Source organism: Thermobia domestica, chromosome 13 (genome assembly GCF_964235325.1).
Source record: "Thermobia domestica chromosome 13, izTheDome1.hap1.1, whole genome shotgun sequence".
Lineage (NCBI taxonomy): Eukaryota > Metazoa > Arthropoda > Insecta > Zygentoma > Lepismatidae > Thermobia > Thermobia domestica.
This window is the reverse complement of record NC_137466.1, coordinates 47626234-47653591: the sequence shown is the minus strand read 5'-3', so window position 1 is coordinate 47653591 and position 27358 is coordinate 47626234. Positions and strand designations below refer to the sequence as shown.

At 35.6% G+C, this 27358-nt stretch overlaps 1 protein-coding gene across 3 annotated transcripts in view; it reads right to left on the bottom strand.

Annotated features, from left to right (window-relative positions):
* The window catches only part of LOC145668129 (atrial natriuretic peptide receptor 1), a 2711550-nt gene that overhangs the window by 1337906 nt on the left and 1346286 nt on the right, over positions 1 to 27358 (bottom strand). For all 3 annotated transcript variants that reach the window (XM_081735691.1, XM_081735693.1, XM_081735692.1), the window contains one exon: positions 8647 to 8987. In XM_081735691.1, coding sequence (XP_081591817.1) covers positions 8647 to 8987 — 341 coding nt within the window. The remainder of the gene's footprint in view (positions 1 to 8646; positions 8988 to 27358) is intronic.

Sequence of the window (27358 nt, the reverse complement as noted above, 5' to 3'; positions counted from 1 at the left end):
TGATACGACATGCTTATCCTAAGGGGTACCTGCTTTACTATAACGAAAAATCCAATATTTGGGTATTTTCATAGATCAGCTGTTTCTCACTGGCCGATATGAAGTCACCACTATTTAGAGAAAAATAGTACAGCAAAGGATGAGGTGGGATAACACAGTAGTGAAGCAAATACTTTTAATATTTCCGGTGCAATTACTGGAAGCAAAAGTTGATGAAATATTATTGTTAATTCCAGGACTTAGTGTTTGTTTTGCTTATTTGGAATTTACTCTTATTTCGTTACTAGAGTTATATTAATTGTAAGTCATTAACCTTGAGTTTAATGAGCTATCCGAATCACATGCACTGCAAGAAGAATTATTACGTGTCTCTTCATAACCAAGTGACTAACACATGTGGCCACAGGGTCGTTCTCGAGGGAGCACTTCCCTCCGATACAAAACTGAGTGATGGTTTGGATTCCATTTAAACAGTAGGTCCTGTGTACTATGGTCTCTACGCTGAATGGGGCACTAAAATTACAATCAGACAATAAATTGAATTTGAACGTGGGTCTCACATGTCAAAGGTATAACGTTACTTAACCATCTTGTGAGGAAATTCAAGAATTAATGGAGTTCAAGCTATTGTGTTAAGACCTTATGCAATACCAACGTTATGCAGGACAGAACTTACCACAAATGTGGGCTTTCAACCACGATTGGGGCTTTAATTCGATGCAGATAGCGAGTGCACAGGACGTCATAAAGGATCAATCTTCACAGTATAAAACGTTCCTCACCAGCCTGGATTATAAGACAATGACATTGACCTCGGCAAGATTTACTGAAGAAAGAATCATTTAAAATTAGACATTTGTCAATATTTAGAACGAGAAGTATTGTATGATGTTTGTTTGAAGTTTAGCTTCTCCTATTCAGCAAGAGACAATATGAGATGTAGACCTACAGTTTAAGGAGGAATCAAACCACCATAATGCTTTCGAATTTGAATTCTTTTTCACCGGGAATTGAACCTGGAACCACATGCATCCTATTAGCACGCGCTAGCCACTAGATAAGCGGGGACGCGAACGAGAGCTATTGTATATAAGGCTATTCACGTATTATGATCTCTGTAGTTGTGTTGTATTGTATTATGCATAATTCTCATCTGATTGGATATACTATTTGTAAATGAACAACTCGAAATAGCTACACAATGTGATGCATTCGAGCACGTGTCCTCCTCTGATACTAATTCAAATCAATTCTGACTAGCAACACACAAAGAGGAGTATTGTATATAAATGTACGAGACGATCATTGACAATTTACCGGAGGATTTGATTTGTTAGTTAGGTTTCCAGCGCATTGTTGTCACTTAGATCTAATACTTGGCAGAAGAGACGCTGAACTTTATCCAACCTGTCAGCATGTTCTCATTAGCAGACTTTGTTGCGTAGTAATCTATCTTTGGTGAAAGGAAGCTTGGCTTCTAAAGCTGATTAAAGATAATTAGGAACATCTACTCTAAAAGCTTCAGAACTGTTGTCTATTAGGACTTAGGCTATACTCTCAAATGAACTTATTTTTAAAAATAATTGTACATAGTATGTAAACATTCATCATTTGTCGTGGATTCTACCATTGTCTATAACTCTACTCTTATTTCTAAAGAGAAAAGTGCTTTCTGTTTAAGTATAAAGAAACGTTTTTAAAGTACAAAGATATATACATGCTTTTCGTACAAGCCCATCTACGCATAATAAATAATATACACATTCTGAAAAGATCGAGTTTATTTGCACAAGACTAATCCTCATTAAGAATTTTTTAATCCTGTATTTGAATTTTTTTTTTAATCACAAGGATAGAATATATATTGGTATATATTGTATGCATTCGTTGTAAAAAAATCTGATCCTAACGATATTAGTAAGCTTATCAATTACGTACTAGGTTGTGGAGGTCTTTGAGTCTCAAGTTATTGGCCATCAAATTTGAAGTTTGTACCGGTACTTAGTGAAAAAATAATAATATTGGGTCGATGCATAAGTTCGTGACGTTCTTATATTTTATATTTTATTTTTATCCTGCTGTTCTGTTAATTCAAATATAAATACAACATAGATATAAGATTAACATATTCTACGAGTGTAACAATACATTCTACTGTCACTCACATTAACTCAAATCACTCAGTGATATATTCACCTCCACTATCTATGGCCTTCTGCCAACGTTCAGGTAGCAGTTCAACGCTTCGCCTGTAGAACTGTTTTGGTTTTGACTGAAAGTAATATGTTAGCCATTGGTAAAAAGAAGTTTTTCTGTGCTGTTTATTCAGCAATTGCTTCATTCCCGTACGCTGCACAAATTGTTCTCGCAGCTTCTGCTGCACTGGATCCTCGGTTAAACTCGAAGAGTAAAATATGACGGAAATGATCACTTTTCTCAACTTGACATTTCATATTAGTTTGTCTGAAATATATACAATACGTTCACAATCAAGGAAACCTGTGTTTCACAACACACAAACTCCCAACTACAGTAAAACAACGGAATAACGATAAACAATCGCTTCACGCCGTATTGTTGCCAACCCAAAAGAAAACCTCACGAACTTATACACCGACCCAATATAAATACATACTATTACCGATTAAATTCATCCGATTTTCTCCAAACGTAGCACGATGGTAGTAGATCTCAATGAGCTTAACAAGTATGTGAAATACCCTATTTTTATGTAGACATTTGATTCTTGAGTTATTAGGTATTGAAACAGGGTGTGAACCTAATGAAATCCAGGAATTTCACTTAAAAGCGATGAAAGAAACTTATCCAAATTTGAACAAACTTGACATGATAATTGCTGAGAGTTGTTGAGTTTCATTTACGCATTGAAGTATAATCTTTCATGATATTAGTTGTGTGTCAAATGTCAATTTTCGTCGTCATTTACATCCCTTTGTTTGAGTAATTTACGGTAATTCACCCGATGGGGACACTCGGTCGGAAAAGTGTAAAAGGTTTTCAGGTCAGCCATCCTGAGTGAGCTTTCTCCTGCGTTTACCTCATCCACACCAGGCAAATGCTGGGATAATACCTAACATACAGGTTCTAGACAGCTTTCTTCCTTCCCTTTCCTTGGATGGCGTGATCACCGAGGGACGTCATCCCTTATACACGACGGGCTAACATGCTCATGGATGCCGAAAGCCCAGAAATTTAATTCCTAATCCCTAACGATAATTCACTAGTAATCCATAATTCATTTTTCAGCTAATTAAACTTAGCTAACTCCACACCTGTACACTTAGAAAAATTCTCACGTGAGATTAAAGATTTAAGGCTATTTGTCCTTCTGACAAATGTGTTTTTCACTTTCTGGATTATGGAACAATATATCATCGCCACAATAGTAGTGATCAGTTACACGATCACTTTGAAAAAAAAAAAGCAAAGAAAGAAAATACTGGTTTTTATATGTACACCAGCCGACCGTATAAGAGAACCCCCTACTAATAACGTGTAAGTTTTATTTTTTCCTTGAATTCAGTACCATTTCGACGTACCATATGTATAATGAGACACCAGTAGTTGTCCACTAGCATTACTAATCAATATGAGTGTAATGCAAGCTTCAATGCCAAGTTAGAGGTGGAATGTGTCTCCAAAGTCTGGATATATTACTTGACGATGTCTCACAGGAGATAATGGGGTTGAGATCTAGTGAGTTTGGGGGACCATGGAATATGTTTTAAGTTCATACTATGTACTTCGAACAATTCTTCAGAAGACATGCGCAATACCTGGGCACCAATATTATTTTAGAAGTTACCATCGACATATGGGGAAGGCAGTACAACATGACATGATACACTCAGTCTTGTAAGAGATCGCAATCCGGGTACTAAACATTCGTCCAACTAGAACTATCAAAAAACACTTTTTTGCCACGTAAACATAACCAATACCATACACTGGAAATCACCGGCCTCCAGTGTTAACATCATGAACGATAGCTTCAGCACTTTATGAGATTTTCACAAAGCACGTACAATCACGCAAAGAAGTAAAAATTGTGACTTTTCGGACCAGAAGAGCTTCTTCCAGTCTTCTTTAGTTTAATTCAAATGTTCGTTGTATCAAGCAACTTGTTGACATTTATGAATCCTGGTGAGGGCTAGGTGATGTCAGTTTGTACGCTGAATTACCTCATGCATGCGTACCAGTGTATGACGCTTATTTATGAGAGACTGGCTTAGATCATTGAGTTGCTCCACCGTTCTTATGAGTCTCTATGAGTCGCTGAACGAGAAGTTCACCCTAACAATCGACCTTCTGTAATCCTCTGCATTTTTGAACTTGCGACATCACTTGCCCTTGTTTATTCCAGATTTGATATTCTTTCGCAACGGTTGCTCCCGAACACTCCACTAAAACAAGTATTAGCACGATCGAAGAATGATTCTTTCGGTGTCCCACGATTTGACTTTTGTTAAATATCGATAAATTTCGACACCACCCACTACAAGTAAGATATCTAGGCCCATAGTTATACACCGTCGGAAATCATAATGAACCATCCCGAAACTCACGTGACTCCACAGCTGACATTCTGCTATGGTCAGCAGGTTACATATTTCGCTTAATCCTGGTCTTTATTCTGGAGAGTATGAATACTAGGGTGTATATAGTATAGTAGTATGTAGTATAGACCTAGCATATAGTACATTAGTACTATACTATAAATAGTATTCAGTCATAAGATATACCTATATATGACTGAAATGTATTTAAAAACACCTCATCCATTACGTACTCAGGAATCTAGGCCAAATTTGGTACCCAAAAAGGTGATGCTCGTAGGAGGTAGTGATCTGAACATGCAGCCCATGGAACACATCGAACATGTTATAGTGTTCAAACCATACAGTGCAAACATTAATAGTACGGTAACAATCTGGATGGTCAAACAAACATACGTAGTGTGGTCTGATGTGAGGTGAGTGTAATGTGTAACACATCCAGAATGTCGGATGTGGAGATGAAAGGTGTCACGAGCGATTGAGAGAGATGAACGCGCTTGTTTCCAACAACAATGTATTGTTTAATGGTTATTCACTCACATAAAAGTATTTATTATATATTAAAGTATATAATTATGTTAGGATTTGTTAGTCATATAGTGCAACTTTATTCAATTCTATACAGTGATTTTGTATGAACATCTGTGCACCTTGTTCAAGGCCTGATATGGCTGAGATTTTAAATAAATACAGAAAGTCATTTCAGTTTCTTTTTTTTTCGTAAGATGTTTGACACTATTACCAGCTTAAGAAATACCGCAATGTCATCAGCAGTTGTGCTCGATTTTTAAGCTCTGTCTGATAACTCTCACCCTGCATGTCGGTTTCTAGTGAAGAAGATTACATGAAAGAACGGTTTCCTCAAGTCTGTTCCATTACTCTTAACAAACTTTCTAAAAATCTATCATGTATACGTCCCCCCAACACTCGTTTAAACAATAGGAACCCAAATAATTCATAAGGAATACATAAGAGGATTTCGAAGAAATACCTGTAAAGAGATTGAGAAAATGCTCTTTTTACATACTATTCACTCCATGTATGCTACCTTGACTTCGTCGCATGACTTGATGTCTTGTTCTGATGAATGACAACGCAAGATTTGTTGCTGCTGTATAGGGATAGAATACCGTGGTAGTACGAGGTTCCAGAATTTTCGTTTCGGAATAAGCTGCATTGGATTTATCATTTTGTGTATTCTGTATGCCGTGTGTTTGACATTATAGCAATAGCCATCAGTAATCATGAAGCCACGTAGAGAACTTTCCACTCATTCACGTTCAGAACTCACCTTTGAAAAATCGGATACGATAGAAGATAACCCCTTTCATCACAGTTTGGTAGATACATTCCTCTTTCTCCAGAGTCACTAAAACTTTCTGCAATAACTTTCGCGATGGTATAATTTCGATTGATTGTCGTCCCCTTCATGATATGTACGGGAAAGAGGATAAGAACTTGAACTTTATACTCTTTCTTTATCTTGCGCATTTTTACTATTTACGGTTATGGCGAAGCGTTGTATTGCTCTAACTATTTTTCTCACGTAGCACCAAAGAACGCACTTCTCGCACATCGGGAGTACACTCTGATAACTACGATACCAGACACTGGAGGGCCAAGTAACAGCAATAGTGGTCGCTTTGTTCTGATTCAACATAGCAGTTATCCTTCTCTTTGACTCAAAGAAATGTTCTATTATACATTGTTTACTTACTGATTTGGATATAATAATAACGAATGTCGAAAAGAGCCCAAATCTAGAGCTCTTTAAAGATCGTAATTTCAGAGCCATGTAAGCACTCTCGCTCTCTCACACACAAAAGCCGTCGTCCCAGTTAATCAATATATAACACTTTCAAACTACTCACAAACTACTCGTCTACAAGTGTTCAGCTTCCTAGTGACCGAATTCTTTACCATAAATCTCCAACAACTTTCTGTAGTAGGCACTGTTCGTTATAAAATAGGTTATAGAAAATTATTTTATTTATTTTTTACATTGTCTTCTAACGAGCGTGTATACAAGTTCACAACATTTTGAACAATTCTCACAAATTCCACCACTGAACCGCCGTGGATTCTAGGATGTGAATATCAGGGACACGCAAAGCTCAATCCCATTAATTTGTCGTATGAGGGCTTTCGAAAAGCATAACTTTATTATCTCACAGAAAGGATAGTCACTACAATGATTGCTCTTCAACCTCATAAGTTGAACAAAATTTAAAGAAGCATGTAAGAATACTTGAGGTAGATTCATAATCGTAATGAATATGTGGATTGCGTTGTATATTCTTAATAAACACATTTGGCTGCAGACTTTAATTCATGTTAATTTAGCTTCCATTCAAGAAATGTGCTGCGATATACATGTTTTAATATATTCAATATTATAACAGAATCTAAGAACAAAAATTACAATTCACTCTACATTCTAGTATGAAGGACATTGAATTATTTAAAGGAATGTTTACTATAGCCAATTACTGAACGTACACAGAATTCTCTGGAATGCATCAAGGAAAGTGTGAATAAACAAAACTTCAGAAGTTTCTTTTATTGGATTTCTTTAACACCTTAAACTTAAAGTTTAGTACCAATTTGTTGAAAAGTAATACCAACGACAAATACCAAAAAGTACCGAAGTAATACCAAAAAATTACTTTGATAGCATGTATGCATGATGAAGCATACAGAATAAGTATGAGGGCAAAGGGGTAATGGTATAAAAGCTTTTCCCTCATATCTATTCCGTCTATCAATACAAAACTTGGTACACACATTTCTTATCCTCTACAGTATTTTTTGAGATACATTTGGATTGCGTGCGTTTGCCCGGGACCACTCCAGAGGGGTCCAAAGTTAATGAAAGGGATTTTTAGAGAGAATTTTCATCAACATTCTCCAAATTTTATCTGTTCAAGTACGTTATGAGCCCCAATACGTAGCACCTCTGGAAAGCTTGTTTCATGCTGAAGAGAATGAACTATAAACCATGACTTTCCAAGGAAGAATATTGATGCTATAGCTACTTCACTGCGAGTCTACGATTTTCTTTATCCTAACAGGTTAATGGGTCCTAGGGACTTACTCTGTTGTCCATGGCATCTATTTTTTATATGAGCATAACTTTGTTATGTTTATCGAATGGACTAGTTTTGATTCGGATATCCGGATGACAGGTTCATGTCCGTTCCATGTCAGCAGTACTCACTAAAATTTTCAATTAAAAAAATTATTGCAGCGTACCTAGGTATATGGATAAGTCTAAAATATATAATCAGAGTAGCCTCATGTGTGGGATCATAAATTGTGGTTAGATGTTCCAAGAAAATATAGCGTATTAGTGAGTTGATAAAAAAAAAAAGAGAGAGAGAGAGAGGCTCCTTGTATTGTTCCACTGAATTAAGTAGTTAGATGAAGATGAAAGTTGTTAATGACAAATTATCTCAACAAATTTTGAAGAACGTGAATAATTGAAAAAAATCTAACTGAATGATCTATGTAGACTCTCGACTTTATGGAAGAAATAAAACTGACGAGGAAGGAGGAAAACTATTCAGAATTGAAGAAAATTCATTAGTCTACGGTAAACAATTCTGAAATCTGAAGGGAAATTTCTACCTCATGTCGCCATTGGAAGTAATATTGTTAACATCCATGTAATAGGTAATTGCAAAAACCTGTTAGGAATAATATTCATCTTGACTACAGTTAATAGTCGAAGACTTATCCCACACCAGCTCTGGACGTTTGCAATTCAAAGACAATTTCTAAATACAGTATAAATACATAAAATATAATTTATGCAATTGTATATATAAATTGTTTGAAGGATATGTACTATTTTCAAAATAGATAACATTTAAGGAAAAGAAGGAAAAGAAAACGTTATATTTTCTTTTCTATATTTTCTAAAGATCTGAATAGATTAATGTCCTCTAACGTATTGTCTCCCTATTTATAAATACAGGCCAATTAGTGCTTTTTAGTCAAAATTACGTTATTTCCTCAGTTTTATTGTTATTACACACAAACACTGTAAATGAACCAATTGTCAACTTACCTTGAAATGTCATATTCCACATGTTTCTAACAATATCTGAACCATTTACATCTCTTATCGAAGTTGTATTGAACTCGGTTAGGGTTTTGTTCACTGCATGTGCGTACAACAGCACTGCATCATAGAACGCTGACACAAACGTACTGATTGACTTATTTCCGTAGTTATAGCCAAACGTTCTATTAGCCTCTTCTTTCACTTCCGTTGAGAATTTGGTGTATGTTTCATTGTCCGGTGTTCGAGCAGTGACCGTCAGAAGAGCTTCATACGCTTTGCGAGCTCTCTCGTTGTTCTCATCACTGTCGTTCACGTCTTGCCATGGTCTGTAGATCGAATTGAAACTGGAAGAAGAAAAAGAAAACAGAAAATTAAATAATTAAAACGGGGCACATTATTTGGAACAAACTGGAATATAAAAGTTTGTGTACCTTAGTTGAAATATATCGATCAAATTTGTCACATAGATGAGATGCGGACCTGGGATGGATTTTATCATTTCACTTTCACGGTGCACCTTAGGGGAGGGGAAATATTTAAAATTTATTAACAGTGGCCAATACTGGTCAATATTAGTGTCGAATTCATAGTTTTCGGGATAACTGAGACGAACAGTGACACTTCCGATGCCATTTAAATCCCAATTCAGCCCCCATTAGTACTTTATGTCTAAAATAATATGTATTCTTCCCGTGCGAAGAACGAGTATTGTTGCTACATAATAAAACGAAATGTGTATAGTTCTGCACACGTTCTCTTTTCTATGATCGTGTAGTATCGAGGTCACGATTCTAACTATAGTGGTACGGTTTGGGCCTCCTAAGAACTTTATACATTTCGAAGAATTTATTGGTGATTTTCTCGATCAAACAAAATGCGAGATGTTTCTCTGGAATGGTTCTCAGGAACAAATATAACGTACAATGAAATAAATAAGAATTGTACACATATTATACGATTTTATTTTATTGCAATACTGATTTTGAGTACACACATTCTCGTCTGAAAAGCATTCAGTGTGAAGCAATATATGAAGTGCTCCATTTTGAAAATAGCATCTCAAAAGCTACTGGCCTTCTCGAGTATAGGATTCAAAATGAAATATATTACTATGATTTCTATGGTTACGGATCAATAAATTTTAGAACCACCTCAGAAAGTAGTTGTTTCTGAAATTATGTGTCTTGCTCTGAGATGCCTCATTGCAGTTCAAATGGGTCATTAGTTATTTTTAAATGATTGATCTAACCCAGAATTATGTGTAAGGAACACACTTATACTAGCTATATGGTTATTGAGAAACTATGCTAACTGGGGTATCGGAACTAATGACTTATGTATAATAAAAACTGAGGTATTTGAGCAGGGCCGTAACTTGTAGGGAGCAGGAGAGCAACTGCCATCCCAGAAAAGCTTCCGCCGTTCGAAGGAGGCCCATTTTAAAACAATTTTCTTACTCCATATACGATACGAACATGAAATCATAAGTAAAGCATCAAACAGGTTCACTACATTACGTAAAGAAAACATCACACAAAAGGTCAATAAAACAAAAATGAGTCGTGGCCCATTTCAGTACAAAATGTCTACTATTAGGGACCTTACAAATAAGATTTATTTGTATGGTTTTGAGATTTGTCAATATTGTCGCTTTAATTAATTTGTCATATACGGAATGGACCCAGGGGCATAACTAACGGCCCCGCAGACCTTGCCGTGAGGGAGGGCCCACAGGCTCCGGGGGGTCCATAAAGAGTAAGAGAAAGATGGAAAGGGGGCCAGGAATTAGAAAAACAACTTTTCTGGGGGCCTAAATACGCGTATTAATGCTTCTCCCCCCCCCCCCCCAAAAAAAAGAAAATCTAAGTTACGGCGCTGTATTTGAGTTATTTGCCATTTTGCACGGCACTTCTGATCTCGTCAAACATTCAAGTACATGACTCAATTTTTATGTATTTATATTTTTCTCACTATTACCATAATTGACCTTATGATTAACAGTTTTGTCCCCAACGTCTTTTTCATATCTCAAAACCTTAATCATGACCTCGAAGCAACCAAATCGAAATAACGTCAGAAATATGATGCTGAGTCTGGTAAGCAACCTCTAATACAGCAATATCTTTCATATAACATCTCTTAATCTACTTTGGTTGAGAAAAGTTAAGTTTTTTATTTGATATGTTGAAATTAATACATATACACTGCAACCAATTGGAACAGTGTTGAGAATACATGATTTAAACGCACGTTAGGTTCCATATATGCTCCACAATTCTTACATTTCTTCAAACTTTCTTTGAATTCTCTTCAGCATGAAAAGAGTAAGCATAGTGGTTATCAATTTCCGGAAATTAACGTGCCGGATTCATAACATAGGGTCTTCCAAAAGTCCTGCAAAAGAGTAAAAAGCTGTAACTTTGTAACCATTTATTATATTTGTACAAAACTTTTAGTGGACTTGTAAGAAAGTCTGCAATTTTGTTTCTAAGCATTTTTTTCAACGCCAAAGCTCCAGCTGAGCACCATTTACGTCCAAACATTGCTGAAGTCTTTTCGGTAATCCAAGGATGGCATTTTGACGTGCTTCATCCGTAATACTCCCAATCAAATCACGTGTCTTCTTCCGGAGGTCCTGAACATATTTCGGTTTTTGCTTGTAAACTTCTGTTTTCACATGTCCCCAAAGACAGTAGTCACAAGGCGTGAGATCTGGCGAGTAACTTTGAAAGATGCCCTGGATCACTGTTCAACCGTGCAAGCATCATTTCACAAAACTCACTTCTTATGTCACAGTCTTCTTCCGTCAATTCCTGTATAAGTTTCAACTTGTAAGGCTTTGCCTTTGTTTTCTTACGAACGATATTGTGTAGCGTTATCATTGGCACTCGCAGCTTCAAGGATCTGCGTTTCAATGATTTCTTTGAACTTCGCAATACGCTTTCCTGCATGAACTGAATCACATCAGCACTGGTTGTTGGCCTTCCGCTACGAGGCAAGTCCAAGACACTTCCGGTAGCTAGGAACTTATCGTACCATCTCTTGATACTTGAACCTGCAGGTGGTTCTTTCTGATATTTTTGTCGGAATTTTCTTCGCACCAAACCACTAGATTTTAACTCACAAAACCAAGCCACACACTGCGCTTTCTCTTGAGTGGACGCCATCTTTGTCACGTGATTTGCGGTTATAACGTCAACGTTTACATCCGCTCATTGTTACCAACAAACATTTTAACATGTCCACTAAACATTAGAAATAAGATACAAAACTGTAAGTAGTACATTCAAAGTTACAGCTTTTTACTTTTTTGCAGGACTTTTGGAAGACTCTGTACATCTCAAATTTCTAGAATTCAACGTCTATGGAGTTGAGGCAAGTTTCGGCGGTGATCATTCAGTAGGCTATATTTTCCGAACTCAGTGTCCGAGATACATCATGTCGTCAGGAAACAATGTCATCATTTGTTCCACTTTATGGATTTAACATGTAAATATATTTGATTACTGTTTTGAATTTACGCCTGTGCTGTTCTGCGCTTTACGCTAAGGGAGACAATGAAAAATGATTGAGAGTAATAACATGAATGGTGAAAAGAAAATACATACCATATCAGTCGACACACATCCATCAATAGATTTCATTCTTAAGTTGCAATTCGTAAAATATTGGTATAATAATGTGGATACTCAAAAGTACAGAGCAGCGACCCTTTACTCTTCGATCAATATTATCAAAATAAATGAAAACTACTATCATTGCATCAATCTATCAAGAAATAATGTAATAGAAGCAATAATAGGTCACTGTAATATAACAATGTAATAGGTCATTATATCCCTCAGATGATATTAATTGCAAAAAAAAAAAAAAAAAAAATCAAATAGAATAGATGTTATCGGAATCACATGATATTCAACAAAGTTTAAATTGTCATGAAAGGCGTAATATTTTTTTTTTTTTATCTAGTGAGAAACTATTATTTAGTTTCATCGTTATGTTTTGATTTATGTGTACTACTAGAAATCCGAAAAACGAACTTTAGTATGATAGAAATATTATTAATTTGTTAACTATTACACGAAACTAACCTTTAGATCTTTAGTTCCTATCCTCAAAAGTCAATGATTTTTGTTTTTATGATTTAAGGTTTTATCTAAGTCTAACGTGTGGTTACTTCCATTACAATACTATTGAAGTCAAGAACAAATTAACTCTGAGCAAATTAGGTAAGAATTTGTCTACAGCAACCAATTATAAATAATATATTTTTAACGTTATCACTTTTTAATTACTCCAAGAAAATTCGATAAAAAAACATTTAAGGTTATTTCCTTAATATTATATACAATACTTACAGTTTTTCGAAACATTCCCAAATATTTACAGCTATTAAAATTTTTAGATTTTAATATATGTACTCTTATATTCAGTTATATCCAAACATTTTACATTTTATTGTTTACATAAGATTATAATTTTCAAAAAAAATCTTTAGTGTTTACAAAATGTTTTAACTAAATCCTGTTGGGCACTAAAAATACAATAAATATGAAAATGTTTAGGTTTGTCCATTTCATGAAAATTGGAAAATTAATTCTGAGATCTTGGAGGAAGAGAGAATGTTAATAATTTTTTTATAACAGCCGTGAGCCTCTTCTTTCAAAACTCAAACTCTGGCTAAAATGTGCTACAATATTTGAAATGAAATGAATCGAAATCTTTAACGTCTCACAGTTTTGCCATGTACACTCATGTCCAAAATGATTGTCGCATATCTATAACTGTCTTCTTGTAAGAATATAAGTTGATAATGATTTTGTAGGATAGTTTTAATACTGGTACTATGTGTATAATCGGGAAATGTATATTTGTGGTAAATTTCATAGGGAAAGAATTATAAATACAAAATTAGGATGAGTAAAACAAAATGTTGCTAAATGCACAAGAAAATTTTACTTTCCTTTTATTGTTCTTATTTACTGTTCCTTTGATATGAAATTTGCCACACACATGTCTTTGCCGATTATACACATACTACCATTATAAGAAATACCGGGCAGATTTGTTGTCAAATTATATTCGTACAAGAACATATTTATAGTCATGCGACAATAATTTTGGACATGAGTGTACGTTAAAGGAAACGTATTACTAATGCGAGTGAATGGTTTTGGAGGGACTAATGGAACGATCATGAGGCGCAAAATGGTAGAAGCCCAAGAAAAAAAGTATGAAGTCATCCAGTACGAACTAGAGGAAACAGTTTTCCGAATTTGATGTTGTAAAGAATCTGTGGCTAAAAAAAACTGACGTCTGACTACCAATACTGAGTAGAATGAAAATAACACGAAAACCACTATATGTAGCATAAAAATGCACTAAAATTAAATTGTAGAACACAATTAGACAAACGAACAAAAATTGGATGCTGTATCTCCAATGGTTACGGAGATATAATGAATAATAGAAAAGGCTAAAATTTTGGGTTTCCTCTCCTGCCCCTCCACTCTGTGAGGTATTTTTTTCTGGCATCCGGTATTTTTATGATCAGTGATGAGTATATATTCAAAAAATATTGATTGCCAAATTATTACATGATTTCCCTTTAGAACTCAATTTTTAAGCCCCGATGCCTAGACTAATATAAATAATTGATTTGATTTTAAGTACCATGAAACTACAAGATGAAGAAAAAGAAATAATACACTTAAATTATGTTGTCTGTTGTATGTATAATGTTGCTAGAATTTGATGACTACTAACAGAATGTTTATAGCTGAATATATGATTAGTTCATTTAGAGGTAGATGTTGGTAAAATAGAATTAGAATACGTTTTAAAAATAAAACAATCCTTTAAGAGGTTCAGAAAACTGTATTTTTCAGTGTTATGATGCGAAAGTTTTCAGAACAAATTGAGAACTTTTAACGTATAGTTTTACATCATTTCTTTTTTATTTTTGCTGTCATATACATTTCCTGTGTGGTTACTGGTTTTACATTTCATTTAATATTGTTGCTATAGTAACATTACACTGGAGGTAAAATGAGCTATGTGCTGCAAAAAATGAGAAAAAGTATATAAATTCTCGTGGTGATTCACCATGTTACCATTTCTAATACAATACGTAATATCTAATCTTTTACCTATTATTAGAGTAACCAAAGTTACTTTAATAGTTTGCAGGAGAGAATGACATTCTACATCACAAACCATATTGCTACATTTGTCAGGCTATCTATAGTCGTTTTATATGTTTTCTTTTTGTTGGGCAAGATTTAGTACCACGAGATATTGGCTACGCGTGATTCTGGCCAGTGAGGTTTAAACCGTGTAGTTCTGTCCGGGATACGGACAAAACTCTCGCGGCCGAAACATCGTCGCCAAAAGCCTCGCGTGGCCAAAAACTCGCCACCCAAATTTTGTGGGCCAAAATATCCCTTGATGAAAACCTCGCGGACCAAAATCTCGCTTGGCCAAAGCCTCACGGAATGAAACCTTTCCTTAAAATTTTCCCAATAGGAAAATACATACCATATCAATCGACACACATCCATCAATAGATGTAATTCTTAAGTTGCAATTCGTAAATTATTGGTATAATAATATGGATACTCAAAAGTACAGAGCAGTTAGTTGACTCAGCGACCCTCGCCGCCAAATTTCGTGGGCCAAAATCTCGCCTGGTCAAAACCTCACGGACCAAAATTTCGCTTGGCCAAAACCTCACGGAATGAAACTTTTCCTTAAAATTTACCCAATGAGTTTCTTAATATGCGATTTCATATTATTACTACTACTACTACTACTACTACTACTACTAATAATAATAATAATAATAATAATAATAATAATAAGAAGAAGAAGAACAAGAACAAGAACAAGAAGTAGAACAAGAAGATACAAAATATCGTATGTGTGGCTTTCTCGGTGTATTCCCGTTTCCTCCCACTTTCTTAACTCCATCATTTCCTTTATCCTGACCATCTACGTCTGTTTTAAGTTAAGGATACAACGTAATCGTTAAGCCCTAGTTCAAATAAGTGAGTTGCACACGTATTAAATTAGCACAAAAACTGCAAATGTTGCTTGTTCGAATGTATTTTATTGTATATTTAAATCTAGGCTGTTTACAGCCATCATACCACAATGTATTCTCTCGTTGCTATCGTTACATAATCAACATTCTAAGATACAAAACATTTTTTATATAATTATATTTTTTAAAGTATATAACTTCTTCTTCTTCTAACCTATATAAAATAATTAAATAGTTGGCTAGTTTATAACACCTTTGATTAAAATATCTAAATGGTGCAGGTAAAGAATAATACATGCTTTCGAATAATACATGCTGTCGTTCTAAGGACGTAATCGAGGAACGTAAAAACTTAGATATTATTTCACACTATCGTAAATATTATTCGATTTTCTTAGAATTTCCTAAGGTCACCGTCAAAGTGAAATAAAAACTATCCCAGGCTCAAACCCTATATATGTTGAAAATTTGATCGATAGATTTTCAAAGCACGCGTTAGAATTTTTCTCATTATTTTAATTCAATTGTGTTATTACAAAATATATACATATAGCAATATACAGAGCATTCTACATCGAAGAAATCGTGGTGACGACGTTTTATATTGACGACATTTCTTCCCAGGCAAGATTATGTTCCGCGTAGTTTAGACCCGGCGAGATTCTGTCCCCCAAGATCAGGACTGCGAGGTTTTGACCAGGCGAGATTTTATGAAGTATATTTTAATAATTATGTGTTTTGATGAGAATTAGAAGGTTAGAAACAGAAGTACTAGTACGTTTCATATACACACAGTAATATTTAATATTTCACTTTTTAGTAAGATAAAAAAAGACGCATTCTACACTGCCTTCCTGTTCTTGTAAAAATAACCCTAGTTCAATTCTATACATCATCAAACCAATTCTGTATTCTTCCCTTTTCTGAAACACTTTATCTTTCCAAGAGCTTTTTCGTGGCTAAGCGGTTAGCGTACACGCCTCTGATATGGGAGACGGGTTCGATTCCCAGTAGGAGCTCATGTAATTCAGAGCTCACGTTAAGCTGTAGGTCCGCGTCTCGATGCTGAAAAGGACGCTAAAATTAAATGAAATCAAAATCTTTTGTCAACCTCTTTTGTCTAATTCCTAAGTTATTGGAATTTAGTCTCTCTGTCATTTGCACTAAAGCTGTATTGGCATCCTTGCCAGATCAGAAAGCCAAATATATCTGTAGATCTATCACAAAATATCGGTAAAAATGTGTATTTAAAAGAAAAATGAAAATACATTATTTATCTTGGTAAGTGTATGTAATGAATGATTATTTGTAATCATCTCAGCTACTTTTTCAACACAATGTGTCTATTTAATAGATAATGTCGAATAGAACAATGAATAGAGCAAATAGAGCAAATAGAACAATGTCTACTCTCAGCATTCACAGACATCACAAATCTCAATATAATATATAATAATCAGTATTTTTATTAATCGGGTAGTCCGGTCTTTCGCTGGGTGAGACTCGGCATTTAATGTTGTTCACTACAATTCGATGTCGACTCACACTCGATATGCTTTTCGTACTTCATATCGTCGGTTCTTGTCACAAAATCTTCTCTTTCCTCTGCAACTTTGTTTCCATTCCAACATCAATTTCAGTAATGTACCGCATAAATGCTTTCCCCGAAACATTGGTGTTGGTCCTGGAACTGGAATTGATTTTCTCATTCATAAACTCTTTCAGTTTCTCCTTTTGAGAAAAAAAATCAGTTCTGGTTCCGAAACAGGTACTATAGTAGAACCAATTTACGTCTTTGATTCCTTTACCATTAACATTCCTGACCTTTAATACCCGGGTATTTTTTAAGGACCTCAAGGCAGTATGATGAAATGGAAGCTCTATGATTTGACCTGAAATAACAATCCAGGGTTTATTCTCGTCGATTCAAAACATGGGATATCTCAACGTTCTATCTAGAAGAATTTTGCCATTATATCTTTTGAATTACACTTGAGCATTTGAGTATAAAAATCTATTGTCCATAGGATATCACAAATCCAGTGATTAATAGTTTTGACTCATTGCTGTACAACGTGTAAAACCAGTAACATCAATTGATTATACCTACAGTAGGACTCGTGAAAAAGAAAAAAATATGGCGAAAGGCTATTAATCACCGAGAAATCCAATTGGGCAGACCACTAACATTCAATATTTATTGTTTTCCTTTCAAGATCATCTAGAAGTTTTATTTTACACTGCATCTATTGTAGTAATTTTATTTTCAAACACAAACCTAAATTATTGCCATATATATACCAGCAACTAAAAACCTTTTTTTCTCTCTCTCTCTCTCGATCAATAGAGAAATGTTTTCAAGGAACAACACTTTTGCACAAAAATGCTCAGATGAAACGTTTTCGTCTGGAGGGAAAAAATTGCTCTTCAAACTGAGAGTGCAATGTGGATTTCTTTGTGCCATTGAGACATCAAACATCCGTGCTTAGAATGTCAATACGCGGCTACTAAAATGAAAATATCTGTATTTTTCATTGTCAGATAAACGTTGATCGATCTCCAGTTTGTCATATGTGGAAAAACCTATTCCTTTTTCTCTTTCTTTCTTTCTCGATAGACCATATTCCATTGGTTGAGGACAAGGACTTTTTTTCTTTTACAAAAGAGCTCTCGATCGCTGTTGAGGACGACCTGCATGTGCCGGCGTCTAAAACGATTTCCGTAAAGTGAGCTGAAAATCTCGTAGGACATTAATCCTACTTCCCCGATAATCCCTTTGCAACGGTGATAGCTTTATCCACTCCTTTCGTCTCTGCTTCTCTCGCAAATACCATAATGTGTAGGCGAGGATTGGGAGAGTCTGTTGAAGAGGTTCAGCAAATTCCCATCTGTTAACAATGGTCATAAAACATATGTATTTAGCAGAAAAATAGTTTCTTCTTCTTTTTTTTTAAAAAAAGTGATTGAGTTTAGATTAGAAAGGTATCCATAAAATGTAAAATGAAACATAAAACATTTTTATTTGCTATAAATGCAAATGTTACAGTATTAGAACTATATCAGGGCATTTATGGCAGAGGACACTAACAATATATTCCGAAAAATTGTCATTTGAGAGAAGTAAATGATTCTAAGGATGAAGTAGAACAATGAACTGACGACAAATGGTTGATTAATTTAATTTTAACGTCTTTTTTCCAGCACCGAGGCTATATGAAACGGAGCTAAGGTTTCCCCACGAGGTAAGACGAGACAGGATTTTGGTGACAAGATACAAGATGGGATAGAACATTATCAACAGAAACAGGTGCACTTTTCGAGACGAGAAATCACTTTCGTGATGCCTTTCCGAGACGAGACATCTTCAATTCTTTTTTCGTGGCAACCCTAAACAGGACCTACTACTTAGAATAGAATCTAAATAACTACTCCATTTTCTATCGGAAGCAAATACACCTACCAAAAAGCGAACCGAATAGCATGCACACAGAAAGCACAGGCGTTAGATATTCAGCAACAAAGAGGAACCAAATATGAATTAAGGTACCGATGATACCCCAAACTCGAAATGTAAAGGCACAGTGGTTCACAATTAGGAAACTTGACCGAAAGTGGCTCAGCAGTAGATGAATTTACTGAAATTTTGTTCCATTTCGGGATCTACGTGGTTAAACAGTGAACTACCCAAATGTCCTAGTTTAATGTAGTTGATATTCCTTTCTAAAGGTTATTTAACAGATAGCATGCCGCTCTCATGCTATGCCATTTCGATGCCGTATCCCGAGAAAACCTGCGGCTTTCTTCGAAAGACACGAAGCGACACGAAGTTGACAGAACCCCAAAAAATGTTGTAGAAATCAGTAGCTACACGGCATAGTGTGTGTAAATATCGAGGCGTGAGACGGACGCTGCATGGCAAGGAAATGGCATGGGCACGGTACACTATGTGTGAATTAAATGTTGCTCAGTACTGCGGTCCAGAGCTCTTGTAGTCAAATGTTGAGTTGATTTTAAGTTTATCGTCCCTTTTCAGCAGCGAGGCTATATGAGACGGGACCTACTGATTAACGTGGAATCCAAACCATATGAGCTCCCGCCGGGAATTGAACCCGGGTCTCCCATGCCAAAGGCGCGTACGCTAACCACGGAGGAGCTTTTGTAGTCAAATGTATAAAGTGTAGTTAATAAAATGGTGTTCGGTGGAGTGTGTAGTCAAATGTATAAAGTTTAGTTGATAAAATGGCTGCTGGTTGAAATGAAATGAAATCTTTAAATTTAACGTCCCACGGTTATGCCGGGTAGGCTAAAGGAGACAGTGATAATGAGAAATGAGTGAAAAGGTGGAATGAAGAAAGTGGGAGGAAACGGGAGAACCCCGAGAAAACCCACGAGCACGGTGCTTGTCCACCACAAAGTCCACACGGCGCGAGCTGGGATCGAACCAGGAACCCCAAGCACCGGACGTGAACGCTCTACCACTGAGCCACCGACCCCCCTGGCTGCTGGTTGAGTGCTCAGTCAAATGTATAAAGTTTAGTTGATAAAATGGCTGCCGGTGGAGGTGTAGTCAAATGTATGAAGTTTACTTGTGATTAAATAGCTGCCGGTGAAATGTGTAGTCAAATGTATAAAGTTTAGTTGATAAAATGGCTGCCGGTAGAATGTGTAGTCATGTATGAAGTTTAGTTGATAAAATGGATGCCGGTTGAGTGTTCAGTCAAATGTATAAAGTTTAGATTATAAAATGGCTGCCCGTGGAGGTGTAATCAAATGCATGAAATTTAGTTGATAAAATGGCTGCCGATTGAATGTGTAGTCAAATGTATGTAGTGTAGTTGATAAAATAGCTACCGATGGAGTGCGTAGTCAAATGTATGGAGTGTTGATAAAATGGCTGCCGGTGGGGTGCGTCTTGCTGCTTTCTAGGTACGTTTACGTTTTACTGCGAGCTTTAGTGATCTTCTGTCAAGAAAAAAAAAAGTACAAGATTTTCATTTGATTGGATGATTGATGTGTTAATGGAGATGTCAGCTCGTAGCTATGTTTTTGTTTTGAGAGATTTTTTAAAAAAATAGAATTATACCTCCTCCATTGGTCTGTCATTTCTTGGGACAATGATCCAAAATAAAACTTCCAAAAAGTATCCACTGAACACAATTTTAACAAAATAATAAATAGCACAATGACGTCTACAGAAAACTGAACTTGAGATCGCGAAAACACAAAGAATAAGTAAAACAGAAATCACATGACAAGAGAAATAACTAACAACTAGAAATAATAATGAAAAAAACATGCCGAATCTAAAAAGTGAAGCCTCAGAGAATGTTAACGATTTCAATCCCGCGAAAATATGGCCTCAAGAAAGACAGAGTTATTTCCTTTAAACATGAATAATATTATTAGTAAGTCCTAAATATCCTATGTGATCTAAGTATTTTGAAGATTCTACAAGTATTGTTCCCTTTGACATTCACAAAATATAGCCCAAATGTTTTCTATTCGCTTATTTAAGCTGCATTAGTATACGAGTTTTGAATAAACCGGCCTCTCACAGTATTACTCCAAGCATCAAGGCGAAGATGCTGCTAAGCGCACGCATGTGCAATCCCGTTGAGATTGAATGTAATCATTGTTACGTTATACACCGATTAAAACTTCTGTAAGTTTTGAGTATTCCAGTTATTTATCACTGGCACTGTAATTATTTACAGACAACAGTGTACATTTATGACAGATAGTTTAAATACAATGTCTGTAACTTTAAAGAGTTATGATTCAAAGACAGTGAACATAATATATAGGCCTATAATGCGAAGATGCGTCAGGAAATTAAAAAGGGAAATATTATATATTGAAAAGTAAACAATATTACGTTACCTAATATGACTTACAAATCTCCTTGAAATACTCTTAACAACAAGTAACATATCTGCCAGTAAGTAAAATATTTTCTTCACATCAGCCAGGATTAAGTCCTCATGCAAGAGGATCTTTTCTCTAATACTTAAGTTAAGTTCAATTCATCTCCTCACATAATAGCCAAACCAAACCAGCATTTCACGGATTTAGTTAAGCTATAATGTTACTTGAATCTACATAAGAATAAACTACTTCCCGTTGCGCCTACTCTTTCGAGACGGGGAATTATGTGCAGGGAGGAATTTTTGTAGGGAATATTTCTTTAGTATTTCTAAAAGCTTCTGTAAAAACAACCACCACCTCTACAAGTTTCATCATACATGGAAAATTGGTGAACACAGTAGCCAATCACCTTCAAGAGTACCAAACTGAAACAAAATCTTATAAATCCCTTTCCCTCCCCGATTATCTGACCTTTTGATTTGAGTTGAAACTCTACAAAAACATTCAATTATGATATTTGTATTTTGTATTCCTGCTATTTACATTGACAATATAAATATGAAAATAGAAGTATGTATGATATTATGGCATATAGTATAGAATCACGTATAGAAGACAAATCAGCTGATAAGGTGATGCCGAAAAAGTAATTTTAATGTAGGAGACTAAGACCCTTTCTTAAGGGCCCCCTTATGCATCCTGTTGCATTAGCCCTATTTGTTTAATATATGGCCATCAAACATGTCTTAAGGATGTGAACTGTGGCACATTTTACGTACTATGAGTCGTAGCACGTTGGAGATGAAATAGTGGAAAACCGAATAAATTTTTTTTGTGAAATGACTTGATATTAGACCGAAGAAACTTCGTTTTATGTTCGTTTTCGTTTCAGTTTCAATGTCAAACTGTTTTTTTTTTTCAACTGAATCAATTTTCCATTTTCCTGTAGGAATTAAAAAGAAATAATATTCATATTTACTAAAGTAGATGCAAACAACCCTGCTAATAACAGAACTATATCCCAGCAATTTTTCCCAGAAGAAAAAGTAGAATAACATCTAAAATTTATGATGAAACTTGAAGAAATAGTTATTCTTCTTACATAATTTCTTAGAATTACGAAACAGATTATTGCGAATGCAAGACAAAACCCATGGAAAATTTCTGATAAAACTGACAAAATTCAAGGAACAGAATCATAGTTGCAGTTTAATAAAGAGATTTTTTTTTTCAGCGGCCATGCATCTAAAATGTTATATATAATTCTTCACTTTATTGAAATAACATTTTCTAAATACTGAAAACCCAACGAAACACATAAGACTGTTATAGTAATCAGATGCGTAGCTAGAGGGGAACGAGCGGGGCTGTTGCCCTGAGCGCTAATAGTAGGGGTCGCCGAACAAGCAAGAAGAAAGAAAAAATATGGGAAGTCAGTAAACGACGCGTCGCCCTGAAAACGTATTGGCGTCCGATTAAATCAATATTGTTAGTTTGCAAAGAAATAGATATGATAAAAATTTTCTTGCTTGCTCCGCTCGCAACATAAACGTTTCAATAAGAATCACAACAAGCTTTTACTTATTACGTTAAAAAGTTATTATATATGATTTGTTAGTGTCAGTGTGATAAGCAAGGTGCCTAGTAATGACTTATAGTCTACACAGGAGTGTTTTCAAAATCAGAAACGGTCAAAGTATGAAATACGTGTTCGGCGTTTTGTTGGTGATGAGTTTGCTTAGATAATCACGCTTCTCTACCCAATCGGATTACTCACGACGGTGAGAATGAAAACTCTGAGAAATTCGCAAAGAAGGCTCCTTCTGAATTTCCATTACATTTCACAGAATATTTTTACCGTAAAATAATCGAAATTAAAATGCTATTTGTGTGGTCACATACAGAATAAAATCACAGATATTTACGATTATTAGGAAGGCTGGAACCACGTGTAATAGGCTTGATGGCTTACATAGATGTGGTTGCATACTGTTTACATTTTGAACAACGATTATGAGATCTTTATTTAAATTACATTGGGTATATTGACGATATGTGGTATTTAGTATTTACATTGACAGTATAAATGAAATGAAATGAAATTTTTAAGTTTTACGTCCTACGGTAATGCTGGCTAGGCTAAAGGAGACGGTGATGATGAGAAATGAATGAAATAGTGGAAAGTAGGAGAAAACGGTAGAACACCGAGAAAACCAACGCACACGGTGTTTGTCCACCACAAAGCTCACCTGGCTCGAGCTGGGATCGAACCATGGACCCCATGCACCAGAGGTGAACGCTCTACCCCTGAGCCATTGCGGTCCCATTTTTTTCTTTTTTTACAATATAAGTACGACATATTGCGTGTAATACAGAATCATGTATAGAGGACAAAGCACCTGATCATATATAGAGGTGATGCCGGAAAAAGATCTGTGATGTAGAAGACAAAGGCTTTTTTTAGAAAAAGAAAAGAGACCGAATTATGCATCTTCTTGCATTGTTTGTTTAATATATGGCCAAATATATTTTGAGGATGTGAACTGTAGCACCTATTACGTACTGCGAGCCTTAGAATGTTGGAGATGAACTACTGGAAAACTGAATAAAATTTTGTTGTGAAATGACTTGATATTAGACCGAAATAAGTTTATTTTCTTGTAACTGAATCAATTAATTTTCCATTTCTCTGTAAGTATTAAAAAAACACATCTCTACTAAAGTAGACGTGAATAACGCTGCTAATAACAAAACTGTACCTAGTCATTTTTTCTGAGAAGAGCAAGTAAGATAACATTTAAAATATATGATGGAATTTAAAGGAATAGTTATTCTTCTTACAGAATCTATTAGAATTACTAAAGAAAAAATCCCTAGAAAAGATCCCTCCCTGCACAGAATTCCCCGTCTCGAAAGAGTAGGCAGAACGGGAAGTAGGCACAACGGGAATTACCGTTCTGCCTACAGATAAGATCATTAAAAATATTTTCTACAAAGTGCTGGAGGGCCTGTAGGCATAACGGGAAGTAGGCACAACGGGAAGACACCGAATAAACTCATTTCCAAACTTTGTGTGTGTGTGTGTGTGTGTTTTTAGTGTATATATATATATATAAAACTGTTTCTTATCTACTTGGAAAATATTCTGCTTACGTTGGGTTTCGCTGAAAGATTATTTATCATCAACTCCTGAAAGTTCTTTTAAGATAAAAATAAATGAAAACTACTTCAAGTTTGCACAAAGTTTTGAAAGAAACTTGGCACACAACCTTTCAAAGTTAGTAAAGCAAAAACTAACGCTCTTTTTCTTTTCTACTCCTTCTTTTTGTCCGTTCTAACACTTCAGAGGTGAATTTTGTAATATTTCCTGTCGGTATATAATCACTGCTCTTAAACCATTGTACGCATCTACCAGTGGACATAAAACTAATTTAAATAAACCCATCTCGTATTTAAATACTTACTAGCAAATATCTTCGCTGTTTCGTACATTCTCTTTCCTCTGCGCTCCTTGCGACCTCACTATCCTTATTGTATTCGTACAAAGAAAATATATTTTTGAATCTTCATGATATTCTGTTGCTTGTTGTCCTATATGGTTGCTTACTCTGAGGGAAGAACGTAGACTGAAAGTATTTGAGACCAAGATCCTGAGACCCAAAAGGAACGGAAATGATGAATGGTGGAAACCTCATACCGGGGAACTGCACAATTTATACCGCTCACCAAACATTGTTATGGTCATTAAGTCTAGGAGGCTCATGTGGGTAGGTCATATAACCAGAATGCAAGAAAGTAGAAACGCTTTCAAACTGACAATTTTAACTGAAAATCCAATCGGAAAACAACCATTAGGAAGACCTAGGTGCAGATGGGAGGACAACGTTAAGATGTATCTCGCAGAAATACGAATTCAAAGTAGAAGGTAGATCCAGTTGGTTAAGAACAGAAACCAATGGAGAACTTTTGTGAATGCGGCATTCAACCTACAGGTTCCATAGGCCATGGAGTGAGTGTGTTAGATTTTAGTCATTATATTTTATTTTTCGCTCTTTAATAATAATTCCTTTGCAAAATGTTTTAAAGGTGGGTCTCCTTGTGAAATAGCCACGCATTTGTGATTTGCTTGCCCCTTAGGACAAGAAAAGAGTTAGGTTTTGGTTTTTAGTAGTTTATGCCAAAGCATCGAGATAGACACTGCTTTCACCCAATCAAATCAGCATAAGTGGTAAATCCCATGTAACTAGCCTTTCTTGAGCTTCGTCCTATTCCGGTTGATATTATTAAAATAAATAGACTTGATTAATATATTTGTGCAGACGACAACAACTAATTTCGTTTTGTCAGCAGTTATGCCAATTTATTGGGGAAGGGAGTCGCTAAATACAGCGGCGAAAATCTGTCTTCAACATTGGGGGTGACGGGACGGGTAAGACCGTTTTTATATTTATTTTTTTAAGTAGTGTTCAAAACAATTATGAAGTTGAAAAACAATGTTGTGGAAGATTAGGGGAGCAGAGTTGTCTTCAACCTTGAGAGACGGGCAGATTTGAGGCTTATTCTGAGGTGACATCAATTTCATCTCACTTTCCTTTGTGGCAATCGGAGACAAACCATCACATTTCTCCAAAAAAAAAAAAAAAAAAAAATTCAAGTCGGATTATTGAGGGGGACAGTTCAAGCAGTTCCAAGAATGGAGGAGACATGTCCCCCTCAGCCCCCCGAGATTTGCGCCAGTGTTGCTAAGATAGAGATTTCTGTGGATGTACACGATTGAAGTGCATGTAAGAGTGAGATAAATACATGCTACAGCTAAACCTCCAAATTGTGAGTTTAGACCAGTAGTCCATTTAGGGAATCCGTCTACTGAAAAATGGCGAGACGATGACCACATGCCGATACGCTTTCGCAGAATTATTCCTATAAGGCCACCACGTTGCCAGGAAGGACCACCATCCAGATGGTGGCGCAAGCCTTTCTAGAACCGCCATTGCGGCTGACAAGTGGTTTTATTACGGCAACATATCGGCAGGAGGTGGGCAGCCAAGTACATGGTGGCGTATAATGTGGCCCCGACATGGTGGTTCAGAGGGTGGTATCATTATAACTCTGACCAGAATGCCGACGGCGGACGTCACTGGTGGGCCCATTATAACAGCTAGAAGCCGGATGCTGAGACGACAACGAATTCCATAAGGGAACAGCTCCCGACTTCAATATTGGTTCCTAGATAGTAATAATTGTAAGAGATAGCGGGAAACTCTCTCACATGCATTAGGCTACCATAACTGATGCCATCATAACTTCTAGATCTACTTCTTAAAGTTTCAGCATTGAATTCAAATAGTTCAGAAATCAACAATAGGTACACAACGTGAAACGAAAATCATTTGAATAGCACTGAAAATCATTTGTATTATTTAAATTTGTTATACAGCAATAACCTTTATTTAAAAAGAAAATTTGTGTTACAAAATTTTCATATCTCTAAATTTTTAACATTTTATTTTTTTTAGAAAAGGGGTTTATAAATTAACAATGACAAAACTTTAAAAAAATACACCAACAATCAAATTGTTGCTAAGAGTTAAGTTTTTCTTATTCATGTGGCAAAATCCAGTGAGTGTATTCAGGTAAGTATTTTATTCCCTTACTATTTCCCCAATTTTTTTTTTCTAGTGGCGTTGAGGTTAAAAACGTTACGAGGAATGAGGGAACAGCATAATTATATATAAGAACTAGCATGGCTGTTAAATCAATATGCTAGTTTGTAACTTGGCTGTTAAGATTACTTAGGGGCAACAGAGG